This window comes from Barbatula barbatula, assembly GCF_947034865.1.
Source record: "Barbatula barbatula genome assembly, chromosome: 9".
NCBI classification, from domain to species: Eukaryota; Metazoa; Chordata; class Actinopteri; order Cypriniformes; family Nemacheilidae; genus Barbatula; species Barbatula barbatula.
The window spans coordinates 13,889,336-13,910,069 of record NC_136772.1 but is presented as its reverse complement, the minus strand read 5'-3'; the positions used below and the strand labels follow the sequence as shown (position 1 = coordinate 13,910,069).

The following is a 20,734-nucleotide window of genomic DNA, read 5'->3' as shown; positions in this document are numbered from 1 at the left end:
CCTGTAAAAAGCAAGTCTTATGCATTCTTATTAAAATGCTAAATATTCAAACAATAAAAAAATTAAAATAAAATAAAGTGCAAAATCTGAATACATAAGAAAATATTGATATTAAGGCATTATTGTGTGAAATCTTGAAAAAAACAAACACACACACAAAAGAAACCACATATCCACAACAATTTATCAAGTGGCACATCTCATGCAATGAAAGGCCCACAATCAGACCCAAACAAACGTTTTCACTTCCAGATCACATTTAACATTGGAATGAGAAAAGTACACAGCAGCTGCGATCATGACAAGCAAACACAAGCATTTCTGCAGGCTCAGAAACCTAACCTCTCCACCATCAGCCTCTTCCTGTATCTCACACGACTGGCCTCTCTGATGGCTTGCCATTTCTGTAGGTCTTCCTCACTGCAGGATGAAGGGAAACTGGGACCCTGTTGAGTAACTGCTACATTCTGACTCACACCAGGATTTGCAATTCCTTGTGTATTTAAAGCTTTTAACTTCCTAAGGAGCATGTCATCTGTTTTCAAGTGTGCTTCCGGTTTAGTCTCTGGCTTGGGTTGTCTTTGTGTGGGTTCATATGGGGCGCACATCAGCTTGGCCTGTAGTTTAGGTGGTAAAGTCCATGGCTCTGGAATGGGCACAGGGTGGTAGTTGTCAGGGGCCCCAGAACGAGGCCGTTGATGTATTTGCTGTTGAACCCTTCGAAAAACCACATCGTCTTTTTCTATGTCAGGGTAAACAGGTTCTCCCTCACGGCGGGGTGTTACCACAGTAACGTCAGTCGCGGATCTGCGACGGGGGACCAGGAAATGACCATACTTCAATTTGGCCAGGTCATCGCTGGATTGAAAAGTTTTGGTACGACGTGTAAACATATCGTCATTTTCCAAGTCAGGCAGGATCTCTGCAGAAACGTTGTATGGGTCATTGGGGTGTTCACGCCCAAGAAGGGGATGCTTTTCACATTTTAGGAGTCTGGGACCAGAGGTGGGATCCGGCCTGGGCCAGAAATCAGGGGCCTCTATTCTAGGTAGCCCAACACTCTGATAAGCAACCATGAGGGGTTGTGTTTGAGAACTGCGGGTGAATGAAAGGAGAAAGGTGTAAAGAAAGCTTTGAAAACATGCAAGAGAAATGAGATGAATGCAAGCGAACGGGATTTATGAGCAAGGTAAAAAGAGAATATAAGTAACATTATTATTATGTAGAATTGATTAACTTAGTGTTCATACAACGTTTCCAAAATCCTAGGTATGTTTGGAAATATACAAAATATATAGATACAGTAAGTCTATAGGTGATTAAAAAATACTTGTGACCAGATTAATGAGTTAGTGAGATTAACTTTTTATTTATTTATTCGCCCTCATGTTGATCGAAACCTCAAAACCTGCATGGCTTTCTTCTGTGGAACACAAAAGATGACATAAGATATGTTTTTGTGTTCACACAAAGAAAGTCAAAGGGAACCAATGCTGTTACTTTTCAAAATATCTTCTTCTGTGTTCTGCAAAAGACAGTCATACTGGTTTGGGATGACATGAGGGTAAGTAAATTATAAACTCATTTTCCTGTTTGGTTGAACAAAAATGAATAAAAACGATTAATTCATTTGGTCATTGATCCATACCTCCATTGACTCACTGATTCAGTCATATCTCTATTCTCGGATAAACAGATTATTGTTGAACATTATAAGTGAATGATGACTTAAATTTTGTACCGTCCAAAATTGTGGGGCTTCAGAAACCATAAATCATGATCACTATGAACTGTATGGATTTTATGGGAAAATTCTTCAAAATTCCTATTTTGTATTTTACATAACAGCACACATGTTTTATGAGGGTGAGGTAATAATGACAAGGATCATTTTTGAATCCGCTATCCATTGAGTGATACAATTTAATTTATATTCAATTCAAGGAGCACATTTGTTGCGAGATCATCAAGATTCATAATGATGATTTTAAACAGAAACTACTACATGTTAGTGAGCACCAGTTGATGCTTTTATTATAACACAAGGAGAAGCTGATCAGGGGAGAGGGACTGAGCAGATGTCCAGTCCTACTCCATGTGAGGCTGTGATAAGGACCTGGCAGTGGTGGTGAGACTGGAGTGGGTGTGGACTTCAGGTGAATGGGAGTGAGAAGGAGGGGGCTCAGACTGAGTGCGAGAGAAAGAAGGAAGAGAGTGCCAGGGATTGACGTCACCATCTGAGTCGTCTGAGGAAGAGCCGGATTTCTGGCGGCTGGAAAATGTGAGGTGAAAGATCACAGAGAAATATGAAGAAAAGTTAGCAACCACCACCAGAGCAAAGAGATAGAGATAACAGAAGAGCATTAGAAATAAAGTTCAGAAGCAAGAAATAATTTCTATCGACTAAATAACTCATGGATTGGTCGATAGGGTTGGGAATCGATAACCTAGTTTTTCTACTTAAGTGGAAAAAAATACCATAATAGGATAAATGACATAAACAGTAATACAATGGGGTAACCTGTACTTTAAAAAAAATGATGCAATCTATTCTAATTAAGAAATCTGCTCATAATCTGACCACTGACCAATTTTTTACTTTTCTTTATGATTCCCACCTCTACTGCTTATTTATCTATCATGCATGTCTTTTTTTATGCCGGTAGTACCGAACAGACCTGAATCCTTGGATCTTTCTATACCAAGGCCGGCGCTGGGAACCCAGTTTTATCTTCTTAATGTGTGCATCCTCCTCTGGTGTCCAGAACTTGGGCAAAAATGTATCAAAAGATACATTGGCAGAGGGTTGAGGCATCAGGCCTACTTTTCGGGCATAAAGGTCATCCTGAACAGGGTCGGCATAACCAAACTCGTCATCGTCCTCCTCAGAGTCATCGTAAATGAGTCCCGCAGATCCAGGCCTTGTGTAAGTCTGTGACTGAGTGCTGCTCAAAAGACATCCATTTTTGTTATAAATGATACGATACGTCCAATGATCAAAGCACATCAAACCATCCATGGTTAAAGTCACACAGAAAATCATTAAGATCATGACAGCAAAACCAAACCAATCTGAGATTACTGCATGACCTTACATTAACACTCACAAAATGCCAAACTAAAGCGTCAATGGTTTCTGACCTGAGTCGGGTCAACTTCTGTTGGGGCGCATTAGTGACAATGACGCGTGGCCTGTTGGTACGTGGGATAGCAGCTGCCCCCAGCGGGTTTATGGGTATGGCAAAGTTGGTTGGTGCAACAGGGGTGGGGCTGTTAAATCTACGGCTAGCCAGGTCATCTAGAACCACGTCGGGATCTGGTCGATCCACATCCGAATCAGTGCTCTCGTAATCATAAGCCAGAGACGGGTGAGGGGACTGGGATTTCAAGTTGGAGACAGAGGAGGGGTCTGAACCTGCTCTCGCTTGGCTGGGATGGACCACCAAAGTTGGTAACAAGAGCACAATGCCAACACATAGTGGAAGCATAATGTAAGAACTGGCATCAAAAAACAACCATAATAACTCATAACCCATCAAATAAGGAACTAAAAAGACATAAACTGTTTTTGGATAGCAAAAACTACTCATTTAAAAAAAATGAAAAATACTCATTTTATGTAAAATGAGGCTGGATCAGATTTACCATATTTACACCTGGTATTAAAGTGTTTTCAAAGCTTTGATTATGTTTTTTGGGTGTTTAACAATGGATGTTCATGTTTCTAGTTTCAAAAACGCTTTATATTTCACATTTTTCAAGTCTATTGTTCACTGGTGTCCCTCTACTCACAAAACGATCAGATTTTTATGGTTTCTTTAAAGTCATTCCTTCCAAAACACTCTGATTGGTAGAGCTGACACAGTCTGTCCTGATTAGTTCCCCTCTTAGAGTGTGTGTCCCATACCATATCCACGAGTTTCCGCTTCTTAGGCTGTTGTGATAAGTTGGTCCCCCTCTCAGTGCAGATGTATTTATAAAGCTTGGCTTTTAGCAATAAACAGTAACAATGGCATCAACTTCACTTCATCGGTTAACAACGTGCGGATCGATCGAAGTGTAACGGAGGTGGGCTAGTGCATGTGCAAACGTCAATCTTTGTTAGCGATCACAATTGTTTTCCTACTATGGCGAGGGAAATGACACTGGGCCGATTGGCGTCAGTCCAGTTTTTAACACAATTAACACAAGCATTAGTTTTGCCTTTTTACAATGGACATAAGTTGGATAATAAGACAAGCAGATTGACCAGCGGACATTTGCAAGCAGGACGTTTCATTTTAGAGGTATGCTCACACACACACAATATCAGTGAATCACACAGAACAGTTTTCACAGCCGATGTTAAAGTCATGGAAGCTGTTATTTGACTGTAGGTTCCTCTTCTCCAATGAAGGCCTCGCCCCTTTTTTGAGTATTCCCATCAGCGGAGGTTATTCAAAAACTCAGAATAGTGACATCATGTACCCAGGAATTAAAGGGCTGTAGAGCGATTCCAGCGGTTCTCTGTAGTCCTTGAAAAGCGAATTTGAGATTTTTCATTTTGCAGATATTATTTATGTTCTAACAGCAACATTACACACTAACTAAAGTTTGATTTTGGCAATCCAATCACACGAGGATAGTGCTAAAATGGGTGTAAACAGGGAACAAGATGTTTTTTTAATAGGAACACCAAAACAGCAACCAAAGGTTTAAGCACAATTCCTTCCTGATGTATCCTGATCACGTCAAATGGCCACTTACTCACCTATCCATCCAACATTGTGCCAAAACAGTTACATAATATAAGAAAATTACTGACTGATCAAAATGAAATGCACATGCACAAGACTGCCTGACGTCAACATGCACAGACACAAAATGCATGCAAACCGCAGCGATCCACTAGCGATCAGATTACCCAAGATGGATGTAAATACCAGGTGTAAACATTGCTGTTGATCAGATGGTCATCTTTTACCATAACAGGTCAATGTACCATCCGATGAGATCCTTCCAACAACAAACCAACCAACCAGAATCTCTACAGTGCAATTCAAAACTTGCTCTAACAGACTTGCATTACCTAGCAAAATTGCCGTCCTCATCTGTGAACAGAGGAGCACCCCAGCTTTGTCTGTTGTCGTCATTTCTCTCGACACGTTTCTTACGCAGCGGTGCTGGAACATGGCCTGACTGCTTGTCCCTGGAGGGGAGGAATTGGTTGAACTGACTGGTGGTCTTGGGGGTTATAACCAGAGAGCGCCGGTATTCTTTAGACTCGGACATGGTGAAGCTCAAATCTGCTTCAGGGTCACTTCCACAACCTGAACAAACAAAGCACATAGATCACAAAAGTTTATCACACAAATCACTTAAAAATTTGAATTGCTAGTCAACAACAACATGCATGGTTTTGAGGCCATACAATGGAGGTCAATGGAAACTATTTGCATTGTAAGATATTCATTAGGAAATAAATGAGTGAAGAAGTAAATTAATTTTACTGTCCAATGCAAGCATACCGCACACACTCACATATTTCTGTGTGGTAAACACAGCAGTGTGAACAGAGGATGACTCATTGACAGGTCAGTGGGGAATGAGCAAAAATGTCTCACTGGGGTGGACAAAGAGAAAGTCCAGAAGACTAATTACATCAGCAAATAATTACATCAGCACCTTCCTCAGGAGCTGAAATTGAGCCCCTGGGACTATGACTGAAGCTGAAAGATGCTAATGTCAATAAAACAGAACCATGTGGAAGAGTATGAGAGGATGAGAGTTTGCACTTTCCATCAAAACCGTATCTGCTTAACATAAAAATAGATCATGACTGGATGCAGGTTAAAAAAAGGCATGCTTAGTTTGTTTGTAAAGCTAAAGAGCAGCATTAAAGAACCACTAGAGGGCATCAAGCATTTGTTGAGTGACAAGAGTAACTTACTAAAAAGGTTTTAAACATACAAACATGAATGTAAAAAAATGTACACATTAATGGCTGAAAGGAAAAGTACTTTATTTTATATACTGCCATACCTCCACTGAGCTAGGTGTCAGTATAGGTGTGAAGTCTACAACGACAGCCATCTCAGTCAGCGCAACATAAATAAACATTTACTGACTACACCAGATAAACTACATCTTAGCCAACGCAAAAACACATCAATTTGTTTTCTGTGGTCAGGTACAGACAGTTTTACTTGAAAAAGTATCAGTATCCACCTTACATAATATAAAACTACTTTTTCTTTTAAGTCAAGCTAGAACACACAAGAGAGACCTAATTGAAGACTTTGACCGAAGCTTGGCACCTTACCCTCACTGCTTCCTTTGAGTGTAGTGTCTGAGGATGTGCTATAAGTTCTTGAGTCCAGTGAGTCGAGACTGTCTAGTGAGTCTTCTCTCTTGTGACCAGAAAGAGGTAAGAGCTCTTCCTTCTCGAAGTACCAGCCGTTTCTTGCACTGCCCTGCAGTGATGTGTAATCCTCTAGTGCCTGTGGAGCACAAGGGCGTGAGTGTGAGAGACACACATATAGATGACAGTTTCGCTCCTGAAAGTCCTGAAAAATCTTTTCTATTGTAAGTCATGCCATTGTGGTCGATCGTGTACTGTAAGTGTTGAGAATGATGTTTTGTCATGGGCGTGTACATGACACAAAGACATGCATTGCAAAAATCGAAACAGCGAAAAGGAAAGCCAATGGTGTAATAATGAAGTCTAAATAAGAATACAATAAGCATTGTAAAACAGCATTCAAAGAAAGCATGTGGATATTTACGATGTTCAAAAGACAAAAAGATCAAAGCAAACAGGCAGAAATTGAGACTGGTTGATTTAGTTTTTCACCTTTTGTAGTTATGTTAAATGATGAGACTAGTAAGCCACATTCTAAGATATTTTAAATGCCAGAATGCATATGAAACAGCTAGTCTCCATTTCTGCAGGAATCCACAGTATTAAAGCAATTCAATATATCACCAGTAAAACACACAAATGTTACCTTATATAGTGTTGTGCCAAGCAATCCCTCAAATGCTCTTAGTTTTAGGTAAGGTCCATTATAAAAAGGATCAGCATATGCCTTTCTGCCCAACCAAAATAAGGTGATCAGAACCTGTAATTTAATTTAGTTAAAACATGTTATAATGTTCAGTAATAATAATAATAATAAAACCCTACTGCATCCCTGCGTGCATAAATGAGTCTCTAGAGAGGTAACAGTATACTGTGGTTTTAAGACAAAAGGAAAACCTGAAATAATTTCTAAATACAGATATAACAAACGGTATAAGGAGATAAACAGAGCACCACAAACCACAATGTGGCAGCTGTAAAATAAGGATTTAATTTAACACAACAGGAAAGAAGCAATATTCCTCAAGCTAACAGCATCTTTTTAAATTTGGTGATAAACGTGATTTTACATCTGAACAAATAATTGAGCATTTCACTTACATTTTTGAGCCTCCTGCTGCTCTCCTGGTGCCTGTAGGGGAAACGTGTTCGGTTAATCATTGAATGCATGGGAAAAAGACAATAAAAGAATAGCGAGCATGTTTTGGGTCTCTGTGTTCCCTAGTGAATGAGCTAGAAAGTGAGAGTACAATCCCATCAACTCCACAGGCTCTGTACAAAAGCATACACACAGTGTACACATGTTCACTCAAACACACTGACAATCATTCAACCGCACTCCACCCCACACAGGCCAAAATAGAAAAAGCTTGTCCCATGAGAGAGGCCGTACTGCTGGATAAGTCTGCAACATCAGCTGACTAAGAACAACAGATAGGAAAGGCCTGATCCAGGCACATCAACTAAACCTAGACTGAAGATGCTGGTTTGATACAACTGTTGTTTTTAACTTTAAAATTGACAATATGTCTGTTTCAGACGGACAACTAAAATAATTGTGATTAATCATCTTAAGATACAGGTGGTATGCTGCATTTCTAGAGTATGTGATGTTTTTATCCTCCATCGGTTATTCAGGAGAAGGGTCACGTAAGGTTAGGGCCGAAAATCAATGGCTTTTTAACAGCACATTCTTTACATCCTGTTGTTGGGTTTAAAGTGATGTACCATATTTCCTTTTCTGCTCTTTCGACCTACACCTGAAAATAAAATCCAACATCAGTCCTTATGTTTCCCGGAATGCCACACTCTTTTCTTACATTATAACGTGCCACAATATTGTTCTTTGACATAAGGGGCCATACATGCATATTAATTTATTATAATGGCATATATATATTTATAATACAATAGTAACACCTTTTTTGTGGTATCTGGAGCGTTCTACGCTGCTGGCTAGAACCTGATTTCACCTTAGGTGACATTCCCAGAGCACTAAAAATACAGTTTTAGAGCAAATGCAAATACATTTTAGGAGAGACAGCCACATTGATGAGAGAAGCAGAGTTCAACCCATGACAGTGCAAGCGTTTGAAGAATGATCACGCTGTGACCTTGTCTTGTTATAAGCAGGTGAACCTGCATGGCATGTGCAACTGGCTGAACTAAGCGAAGCCGATCGCCTCGCCGATAAAAACAATTTATTGCTCCAATAAAAATGCAAGTTCTCTGCAGCTGGAACAAAGTCCACACTTATAAAGCTACTGGAAAAGAAACGTCAGGAACAAACTCCTGTAAAAACCCAAAGCTTATTTGGGGGGAGAAAAGATGGAGAGGGGCTTCAAAATAATTCTAAAATAATCTTAAGGTTATTTTCAAACTGGGGTCCCCAGGGATCCTGCAGAAGGGTCTGAGGGGTCCCAGAAAACTATGTCTAACATGTTTATCTAACATAGTAGAGTATTAGTATCAACATATAATAGTATTGTGGTTGGAACATTCCTATTCCAAAAGCTAATTTTACCAATCAAAACACTGTCAGATATAATCAGAGGGAAAATGCAATTCAATTGGGCCTCTGTTTAGACCGTTTAGATCAGATTTGAAACAACTTTGACCGAACAAGTACTGTGTCAAATTGCTAATAATCATGCATATTTCCCAAGGCAAACAAAACAGTTTGTTCTGCTTGCCGTTAGTGAGAATGTTTGCTTGGTTACATTCTCACAAAAGGTGAAATCAACCTGCGGCGTGTCTTACAACTCACAAACCAAGTAACATTCCAAAATAAACTTCGCTGCTAGTATAAAGCCCTGAAGTTACTGTCTCGACAAGTTAATGTCATCAAATATGAATCCATGGGAAAGTCATAAACTCCCCATGTTGGTCTATTTATATTTAGAGCACAATGTATCCTTCTAAATGGTACTTTGTCCCGTTTCCCTGCAGTCGTCTGCACAGTAAGGGAACATCTTAACCACTGAGGCCTACGTAAAAGAGTCTTAAGTAAAGATAGACTATCACACCACATAACACAATATGACATATTTATAGGCAAAGTCCAGTCCTTATTCACAACATCCACTGCATATTTCTGGAATTTTACGCAATATTCATTCTCAATATCGAAATAATCCAGTTGCACAAAAGGCTCGTAAAGGCTTGCCAATCCCTTTCGGGCAATGCAATAAAATTACACTGACAAAAGATGGTCAGGTTGATGAAACGTCAACACCCCTTATTGACAAAATATAATTCGAGTGGGTGTGTGTGCATAGCTGAGATATTAACCTTACTGCCCTGTTCTGTAACATTCAGCTGGTAAAGAATGTCCGTCTGCTTTCAAGAATTAATGCTACCAATGAGTCACCTCAGCTGGCATCAATAACTCTATTAAAAGGAAAAAATGAAGTCTTAACTCTCAACTAGCAGCATAGCTCGGTAATGCATCAAATGCACTCATATTTCAAGGAGGAGGAACGATGGATCTAATGACTCTGTTTGTTACATACTTATCCAACTCAATAGCTTTAATGCACAAGTTCATATTTGTTGAACCAATCTTTAGTATCCTGACGAGAACATAAACACAGCTCCTGTGAAAATAGCTTTTTTTCTTAGAGGAGCATTTATTGACAGGCTGATCTCCACAAATGTGTCCTTCACAACTGAACGATTCACAATGTACCAGCGTCCTTGTTACAGAGACAAGTGATGCCATCCAGTACCATGCGCTGTTGATCAAATGCTATATTCATTGCCAGTGTTCATACCCTTCCTAGTGAAAATGTTGTGTTTTAAAATGGATCTGACTTTTTAATGATAAACAGTATTATACAGTAGTATACAACATAGCAATTTTATCCAGTATTTTGTCACGCTTCCAACATTAAAAGCGAGTTATCTGGGAAATAGTTTAGCACTGGAGAATGAATGATAATATCTAGAGTCTGGATAAGAACAGTACTGTATTATTCTTCCATTTATAATATTATTTTGCTTAAAATCTCTAATATAAAGAACTTGAATGTAATAATGATAGAACGCATGTAAACACCTCCTAAAATTAAGCAAAAGCTTTTTTTTTCATTGTGATCAAGGAACAACTCCAGCTTTTATGTAATGTAACGGCTAATAAATCTCATGTACTTGATGAATACATATAAATGTCAACACTATAATCAAAGGGTAAGGTTTTTATGAGTTGTAATGCATCATTTTATGAATCACTGGAATGAAGGAAGAGATAAAATTCAGTATCATTAACATTATTTTGTAATCTCCAGTAACATGACTGTATGGCCACTGTGACACAATGGTAAAACATGACCCCAAGAACAAAGTTCGCTTAAAGAAGCTCAGGCTTCTGCCATGATTGCCTGCTGAACTCTGATTTAATGCTTTAGTAATATCTGTCATTATGTTCAGTAGACTCTTCTTTTGACGACAATTTGACAATCAAATGTCTGAGAACATTCATTTACAAAAGGATGTTCGAATAATCCGATACTTACAGAGCACTAATACATCTGGACAAACTTGTTGTTGCGTAAATCTCCACACGCAAAAAATATGCTTTGTGTGCTAAATGAAAAAGAATAACAATGAAATTCATTTTAGTCAGGTTGAAAATATTACAAATACTGAATAAACCTAACACATTTTACAACTGTACAGTTCTAATAGTTTAGCATTAATGCATTAGCATGAACATGAACTAATAATGAGCAACAACATTTAAAGGGAATTTATTTAGCATGGGTTTTGTTGTGAGAAAGTTAAATGATCTGACGATGTTCATGTTCACGTAAAGACAAGCCGGACTAAGCAGCTGTCATGCTGGAAAAGGAAGGAACCGATGTGCAGATGACCATGAGACATTTGCTTTTCATGGACTGATGAGTAATAATGAATAAAGGCTCTGCTTATCTCAAGTCTGCTATTAAGAGACTGTGATAACTGCTCACGTTACCTTCTGTGCGACATTTGGCTTCAAACTCCTAGAGGATTAGCATGAGACATTGGAATACATCTGATGTGAGACACAAACTGTGTCCTGATATTTTTTTATTCAATTTATTTAAACTTTCATTCTTGCTTTAAAGGATAGATTAAATTAGCTTTTTACTTACATAGTATATGTGTGTCTGTTTTTTTAATGCTTTTTTTGCTTAAGGTGTCCAAAATGTCTTACTTTTTTCGACAGCTGACAACCTTATCGTGTTAGCATGGCACAGGCTATTCAGCTTTTAGTTAAAAAAAGTAATTTCCATTAAACAAAAGATCCGAACCATGGCACTTGATTGAAGGGTTTATATCGAGGGGATAATTAAATATTTATTTCAGGCTCACATGGGTTCATCATGGGTTCGATTTCCAAGGATACAAATGTAAATGTGTTAAAATAATGCAGAAAAGGCCATTAAGGGGATAGTTCTGTCATCATTTAATCACCCTCATATTGCTCCAAACCTATATAAGCTTCTTTGTTCTATTGAAAACAAAGAAATATATTTGTTTTGGAACACCATTGAATACCATAGTGGGAAAAGAAAGCTTCTATGGTATTCCATGGTACCCCAGAACTGTTTGGTTTCCCACATTCTTCAAAACATCTATTTTTTTGTAAAATAGAATGAAGAAATTAGGTTTGTAACAACTTAAATTTTCATGAATTTCAAATTCTTTCATGAAAAAAACACTGGGGCTTTTCTAAACATACTGTATCTTTATTGTGTTTGACAAAACAAAATGCCATTAAAGGTTTTGAAAACTCGAGTCACATGATGCCATGTAAATAAATGATGCCAGAATTTTTATTTTGGGTGGACTATCCCATCAATATGATTTAACAAGGGGTACATTTAGGATAAGGGTTTACAAAACATTGCCCTTATAAACTGATGCTCATCAGGTTCAGGTTACAGTTACCATATGCAAATAACATACCCAGCAATGCCCGCAACAGATAATGCAAATCCGAATCGAAGTGTTCCGGTTGTAAACACAAGCATGCGATCCTGAGGAATGTAATGCACTACGAGAAAACAGATGCTAAAAACAGCAAGTGCCTGGATTCATATCAGCAGATCATCTCGTGTCAAAATGCGACCTTTCCATTCTAAAATTAGCACCTCTGGAACCCTTCCTGCAAATGCCTGTCAGTGGACTCAGATAAACACATGCAGCAAGGCACACACACATATCCTACACGCACACCCACATTTACACCTGTGCACACACACCCACAGAAAATAAACATACAATTCAAGCAAAACCAGTAAATGGGTTATTATAGCCTATAGGGAGTGCATGAGCACTATTTAATCAGAGCCTGTGTACTGTTGCTATGGGAGAGAGGGTGTGGCATGGTAACCGTCACGCAGCAAAGCTCACTTTGTGTAATCTCAGCCCACAGCTGAGCGTCTGTCTGACGGCACTGTCACTTTAACTGAGGTAATACAGACGGAAAGGATATCATTAGCAGGAGCATCTGGATTCAAAGCAGCGTTATCAATGTGGGCAGGTTGATTTCGCCTATTTGAATCATTACTAGTTTGCATGTGACGTGAAACAGGATTGATCTGTCCTGTGCAGCAATATGTGACTTTATTGAGCTGGACATGTTCGTGACCAAGCTGTACACACCTTAGTCAAATGAAGCGTTTCACAAAGCAACAACTATCGGAAAACTCGGGAACAGAACTAAAGGTATTTCAGCATGCAATGGAACGGTTCATTAAAAAAAACCGTCATATTGTTCCAGATTGGAATGCTGTTGTTGCACAATCATTCTTTTAAAGTTGAAACTTTCGTGTTACATACAAAAGGTTTTGGTATCACACCTTTAAAACAACAACAATGATAAAAACATTTTAAGGTGTACCCTTTTTTAAAAACCCCAATTATTGAATTATCCACAAACACTTCATGAAATATGAGTGTTACTTAACTCTAGTGAGCTGTCTGAGCTAATAGCCTAACACCTATTGTTCTCAAATATCAAACAAATATTTTTTTTGTGGTGATGAACATGTCAGAGCTGGACTTAAAGCGCACAACGTCAAGGGCTCCCACAGCCACTCCTGTGAGAATACTGAACTGGTTCATCAACATGCCATTTCTTTCCACCCAAGTGACAGGTATTTGCTGATCCAAAACATTGAAAGTAAAAAATATAGCGTGATGTAACACGCACGCAGAACAAACACATGTGGTAAATCACTCTTTCAGAATGCACGAAACAAATCTTTCATCTCTCTTTGTCTCGGATTTACACATTAGATTATAGTTTGACAGTTCTTTGACTTTTAGTTTTTACTCGACAAACAACCGTATCAAATTAATTTTTCTATTCAAATCCTTTTTACAAACAAAACAAGTAAGCAGGGCATGGTTATACGATAAATGTCATTTAGCTATCATGTCAAGATCCAAGAAAACCTCCTGTGAATCTGTTTAATGATTGGCCAATACACACTGTGTGGTTCACATTGTGCGGTTATATATTTTAATACAAACTCGGTGAAATTTAACTGCCTGGCTTGGTAATACAAGACTGTTTTTCTGAAGTATATGGATATGAGGCCAGTGGACATTCAGAACTGCCAAAAACACCATTCAGTGAACCATAAACAGCAGTTGGACGTACGTCTGTTACTTATACACCACAGCTATTTTCCACACTAGAGTATTGCAAAACGTTCTAATTGTTGAGAAGTTGAGAAACCCAAAACTTACTTGACAGTTACACGTGTAGATAAGTCTTGCAGGTCTCCTGGGTGGAAAAGTTGGGCTTGATTTAGTCCGAGCACGCCGCGGGCTTTCAAGAAGATGTTGAGGTTGTCCTGTCAACAGAGAATATGTGTCCACTGTGTGAGTTAGACAGTAATCGTGTGGGAATTCTCTGGCACACGCAGTACAGAAATCATTGCATCCAAAGTTCAGACAGTTCTGTGAGCGTGGGAGGAGATGAGAGAAGGCAGGTGGCAAATAAAGAGTGACACAACACAGTGAGAGTTAAAAAAAAGAAGGCAGGACGTCCGTGAGTGACCTGTGTCACTACCTGTGAGAGCGGGAGTTTGCCCTAGGGGCGGTGCAAAATACGACGGAGAGTATCAAAGCTGCAGGTGCCTCCCATGCACATGTAGGGCAGTCACACAAACACACGCTCTGTCTCTCTTTACTCTCGGTCTTGTACATAAGTTCTCACACAAACACATAAACTCAGCCCTTTTCACACCCAGAAACCGGCACTCAACCTCTCAGCAGAACATCTGAGGAATCTTCAGGGCGGTGGATTATTTTGGAGACAATGTTGCTATGAAACAGTAGACTGGTGACTTAAACAAGAAACTATTTCCTCCAAGCAACTATTACAGCCGTATGGGTGGGGGGTGAGGAAATGCTTTAATGTGTTAAGGAAACTTAAGATTGCGTGTCTACGTGCATGTGTAACAGGTAGTGTATTGTTGAAAGCGCACTTGAATGTAGACTGAACCCACATTGAAAAAAATTACTTGTAGAATTTACTTTACTAGTTTTTTCAAGTAAAGGTGCTGCTAAAATTCAAGTACAACTTAGTAACCAGAATAAAGTAAATTCTACATATTAAAAACATTTAGTATTTGTCGAAATATTAAGTAAATACTGTAACACAAACTTCACAGTTCACTTACTTTCATATTAAAATATACAATGGTTGGTCAAGTGAGTTTTTTTTTCAATTAAAATTACTCAAACTAAATAATTAAAATCTTGAGATTTTATTCCCAAGATGTGTACGTTATTTTAATTTTTTTTGTTAAGAACAGGAACAAAATAATTAAAAAAACTATTAAGTATATTTTTATATATTTTCTTTTCATAATAACCACTAAGTAATATTACCACTAAATAATATTTTTTCAGAGCATGTCCCTAAATGAGTGTTATGACATCTTTAAAAATTTGAAATCACAGCTTGAATTTCTGTGCTGGTTCAGGCTGGTTTACAGTAGTGTGTAACTAGCAGATGGCCCATCATAACAAAGCGTACTTGATTTTGCAGAATGACAAAGGTGGTTTTGTTGGTTAAGTTACAGGTGAGGTTGCAAATTGCAACCAACGGCTCACTCCTCCCTTCCCTTTCGAAGCACTACGGAGGCCGACACCGCACTAAGATGTCATCACATTTTTGCTTCTTTGCTGAATAAGATAACCTATTTACGAAATGCCCTCTGTAGAGCAGGTTGTCCATTTAGGGCTACTGTAGAAATAACAAGGCAATCTCCATGCAAGGGGACCCGCGTCTACTATCTACTATTTAGATCGAAATAGCGAATTATTAGTTAATAAAAACTTAACACTTAATGCTGGTGATCAGTTTCATTTATCTGTTTACTTCTTTTAGCTGTCAACCATCTGGATATCTTGTCTAGAGTGCACAGCCCACCCTTTCCCATGTCACCTGTCTGTGTTGGCCTATGTTTAAAGACATGCTTATTAGCAGATGGAAATAAAGAACTAACCATTAAAGTTTGATTGCACATCTAAATGACCTCCTCTCTTAAGCCAGTGCAGAACTATTTTCCTGAGACTCAGAATCGTGGGTTGAACCCTGACCTTTGTGGGTGAAGGTTAAAATGTTTGTTATTTACATAAGGTACTCCTTTTCATCGGTACTTAAATTTGACAAACACGTTTTTGTAGAACAAACTCACTGAACTGTAAAAAATCAAGTGGATTTAGTGCACAAATTTGACCCTGGAATGACTCTGGTTGTTCGATTTCTCAACCACAAACAGTAGAGATTCAACATGTTTCGTTGAATCACCTGCTTGCAAATACCTGTTGTTAAATTTCTTGGAACAGTTGTCTTTTCCAGCACCTAAACTCTTTACTTGGAATTTTTAATTCCATCTCAAGGACATGTCTGTCAAAACATTAATATTTGTTAAAGGGATCGTGTACCCAAAAATAAACATTCTGTCATAATTTGCTCATCCTCATATCATTTTAAACCTGCATGGCTTTCTATCTTTTGTGAAACACAAAAAATGCACCATGTAACTCTTTTGATTCATACAATGGACAGAGATCGGAGCTTTCAAGCTTCAAGAAAGACACAAAAACATTTCTTCTCGTTTAAAAAAAGATAGCAGTACAGGTTTTGAACAAAATGAGATAGATAAATAGAGACAGATAGATAAATAGAGACAGATGATGCACATGACAGAGGATGGTTCAATGAAGCCGAAAATATTACCGACATTTAGTTCTGCACAAACAGTGATGACAATACAACACAATAAGTTTCATTCAGACTGTAAAATGCCTAAACATAATGAGCTTAGTAAACTGCTATGATTTAAGAAAGGAGACATGCATTCATATTTTACGAAACAATATACCGCATACAGTATCGTGATAGCATACATACAGACAACATATACGTAGATGTCTCCCAGATGTATGTATGGCATCCTGAAGTAAATGTCAATTCTCAAAATCTTCTGAAACATAATATTTGAGTATTTAATCATTTAAAAGGGAATAACTTGCCTGTGCATTAACCTTAAATTGGAACACTCATACGTTATGGGCGTAATAAAACCAAAGTATAAAATATAAATGTTTAAAGAGCGCATTTTTAAAGCTCGGTGGCCTGTGGAAAATTCGATTAGAATAATTTGTTCTGCCAATTCTCCATTCGCAGTGTTGAGGCTTGCTTCAAATATATCCATCCCACTCAATTATAGGGGGTTTATGAAGGGCTGTGTTCTCTGGAGTCATCTCTCCTCTCAACCTCAGGAAAAGCCCTTCCAGAATGAGTTTTCTAATGTGGTCGTCTAGAGTGCCACACAAGTGTAGGCTTCCTCTCTTTAGATTGTTAAAAGGAGGATCGGCTATCTGGGGAAGCACGAGGGTAAACCACGGCTCCTGGTTTGATGGAACAAGGAGTGTGCAAACTATGGGAAACTGATCTAGGGATGAGCTTAAGCCAAACCTTGAGTAGAGCTCAGCAATCCAAAACCAGAATCACTACATAGTCCACAAAACCAGAGATTTCCGTTTCTACGCTATAATGAATCTTGATTTAACCAAATCAACAGTAATGGTAAAACCTTGTGTTCAACAAAGCCAAGCATCGAGAATGAACAATAACGGTGCTGGTAAGATTTCAGAAATGTGAATGAGCCTTTTTTTTGTGAAAAACTGATTTGATAAATCATAAATATAGCTGTAAAGAGTCTACTGTGTTCTTGCAGAACTAGTGTTTTTTGTTATCTCAGAGACAGTGCTCTTACTACGCAGTCGTAACGAAATTAAAGAAAACAGAAAAATTCTCCAAACTGTGTGTTTTTCTTTGCATATCTTCGCTTAGCCCTTGCCATTTAAGACCTCAATTGTGTGTTTATGCTCAGTAGGGGTTGGAACCGTTTTATGGAAATACCTCTATGTTGCTGTTGGATTTTGATATGCTTATCCAGGCCTACCTGGGTAAATAGTTTTAAAGGACAATAGGAAATATATGAGTTTGCATGTTTTGCATAGATTAGCCCCAAAGCGTAAAATAAATAGATGATTTAGTCCAAGCCCTTGGGTCGCATCTCTTTGCTATTAAACTTTTTTTTCTTTTAACATTTCTTATTAAGTGAAACTTACGTTGTTCCACATCTGTATTGCTTTCTTTCTTCTGCCAAACACAAAGGAATATAATTTAAAGAACACCCAGTTGGGTGAATCGAATACAATAGCAGTATATAATGGCTCACTTTAATAAATAATGAAGCACTTAAGAGTGTCAGTAAGAAACTATCTGCAGCTCATTGATAGTTTTTCACGTACTGAGAATAGTTTTAGTGAAAAAACAAGTCGAAAGAAGATTTTTTTTAATGAAATTGTACAGCAAAAGAAAGCTGCATACATAAAGAAGGGTGTCATTACAAGATGCTTTTATGTCAGCCATGATTGACATTTTCAAAAAAATTTACTGTGGTAACTTAAAAATCAGCGAGCTCCATCTGCGTCCTTGCTGATGTTTCGTCCACCTAGCTGAATATTCTCTCTAATCAATTTAACTGATTCTTTAAAGGCACAATATGTAATTTTCACGGCTAGCGATTGTAAAGCAATAATAAAAGATTGATGGCACTATGAAGGAGCATGGAATGATGGGAGTTGTTGTCATAACTCCCACTGCAAATGGAAATCAAGTCAACTGAACTCAAAATCACGCTTATGTTTCAGAAATGGTTTTAAAAATTAGCGTAAGCCAACACAGTGGCTTGATAGAACAACAACAGAATGGCGTCCTACATGCTACAACTACTATCTTTGCATGTTTCATTGGTTTGCCAAGCGGTGTTTGATTGTATATGGCACTATACAAATCGATCAACATACGACATCAACACTGTGCTAGTGGTTTTTGACTATTTAAATGCAAAAATCTTGCAAGCTGTGCCTTCAAGAACAATCACTTTGTTTATCACATCACAGTACAGACTTAGATGCTCCACCTTTTTTAACATGTGAATCAGTCATAACGCAGGAATCGCAATGGAAAGTTGGACACCGGGTTGGACACATTAAAAAATGACTCCTACTGAACACCAGGTCTAATTAAATTATCGACTCTATTCACACCAAATACCTATTTACCTATTTGCATATCAGCCACTCCTGGATCACTCCAGAATTTCTAAACTTCTAACGGTTGGTTTAAGTGCTGAAGTTTTCATGTCTAGGGATCAGAGAAAGCAACCTACCAGGCCAGCAATAGGTGTGGAGAGCCTGTTTAGTTTCTTGATGATTCCAGGCTTGATGTTGTTGATCAGACTGAAAGGAGAAGAAAAACCACAAGTCAAGACAAGCAATCTTAATGTGTGTTGGTCGCCAGTTTACAGCGTCCTTTAATTCTGGCCATCTGGCTTCAGTTAACAAGTCATCTAATGCCAAAAAAAAACAAATAACCAGTTCTTTGTGGAAACATACACAGACATTAATTCACAGCCTAGTCTAGTTGTGTGTGAAAAATAGTTTGAAAAAGAAACCACAACATAAGCGGTATAGTACAAACTTAAAGGAATAGAACATGAACAAATCATTTTAGATTAAAATGTCTTTATGTTATCTTATGGTGAACATCCAGAAATAACCATCATTAGTTTTCCAAATAACTCCAGTGGGTTAGTGATCCAAAGGGCTAAATTTCTTAGAGAAAACATTTCATACTTAGCAAAACTGAAATGCAAACTAGCAGAGCATTTCATAATATCATCGATGCTTCATTTCCTTGTGACAAAACATTCATATGACAACGAGACACAAGAGAACCAATGAGATTTGAAGTGAGGGTGAGTAAATTATGAGTGTAAAACTAAATATGGGATTTTAAGTTTTGTTACGTGTAATTAAGGGAGAGGCAAAAAGTAACATCTGTTTCATGTCTTTTTTTGTACTTACTTATATAAAAATATTTCCTTTTAATGAAAAAAAACCCCCCCAAATATGCATGTAAATATTATATTATATATATTAAGAGACCAAATGTAAAGAATTACACATCATTTGATATTTGTAGTGGTTTTAGAGCTGCCATTGTCATCAAAGCCATTACTACCTACAGAAATGATCACTGGTGGCCCACAATTAGTTTTTCATAAAAATCCTTTTTAAAACAAATTGAGCAAAACAAACATTATTTACTATAATCATATTGCTTGGTTATAAAAAAGTCAAAACAATGTCACTTCTGCACAACCTCGTGGCGAGATCTCTTCACACATCTATGAAATGCACATTCTTTTAGCTCTTTCCTATGAGCCCCAGTGGTTGTATCACAGGAGTCTTTGTTTAAAGGTGAGATCCAGAGTGACAGTATCCTCAGGAAATGTACGCTTTTGATCGCTCGTGTGGAAACAGCAAAGCTAATAGCTCAGCTCTGCAACCAGGTAACACAGGAGATGGCAAGTGAGATTTTACTTCGGTCTTTAGTAAATAGTCTGCTGAGTTACTCGGTGGGCTGTGGGGCCACAGCCCACGCGCTTCTCCAGAACTTCCCAGTCAGGTTCATATCCCTGCCCTGAAATCCCTGAGCTTGCACCCTGTCATGTCCAGCCACTGACCCGACAATCTCTCTTCGCCTAAACAGAGCAGCATTGCTACTGCAACAGGGGCCCGAGCGCTGCCACTCCCTGTGCGCCTGCACTCTGCCCTGCTCCGGTTTCTAAGCCCTGCTGGAGTAGCTGGCACTGTGGATCACCTTGTCACTGATGTTCTTTTAAATGCTCTGCCATCCGTGTTGTCAGCACGGAATAGAGTTTGCGGCAAGGTACATATTATGCCGTTTTAAATAGAGCTGCATTACATAATGTACACAGAATAACATGCAGCTGACCTCGGAGGGTA

At 38.3% G+C, this 20,734-nt stretch overlaps 1 protein-coding gene across 1 annotated transcript in view; it reads right to left on the bottom strand.

The window, feature by feature from the left end:
- The window catches only part of lmo7a (LIM domain 7a), a gene marked incomplete at its 5' end in the record, with an annotated part of 225,770 nt that overhangs the window by 13,021 nt on the left and 192,015 nt on the right, over positions 1-20,734 (bottom strand). Inside the window, 10 exons of the mRNA XM_079464484.1 lie at positions 343-1,095; positions 2,117-2,272; positions 2,679-2,945; positions 3,142-3,429; positions 5,069-5,309; positions 6,302-6,479; positions 6,987-7,100; positions 7,442-7,472; positions 14,081-14,187; positions 19,093-19,162. Coding sequence (XP_079320610.1) covers positions 343-1,095; positions 2,117-2,272; positions 2,679-2,945; positions 3,142-3,429; positions 5,069-5,309; positions 6,302-6,479; positions 6,987-7,100; positions 7,442-7,472; positions 14,081-14,187; positions 19,093-19,162 — 2,205 coding nt within the window. The remainder of the gene's footprint in view (positions 1-342; positions 1,096-2,116; positions 2,273-2,678; positions 2,946-3,141; positions 3,430-5,068; positions 5,310-6,301; positions 6,480-6,986; positions 7,101-7,441; positions 7,473-14,080; positions 14,188-19,092; positions 19,163-20,734) is intronic.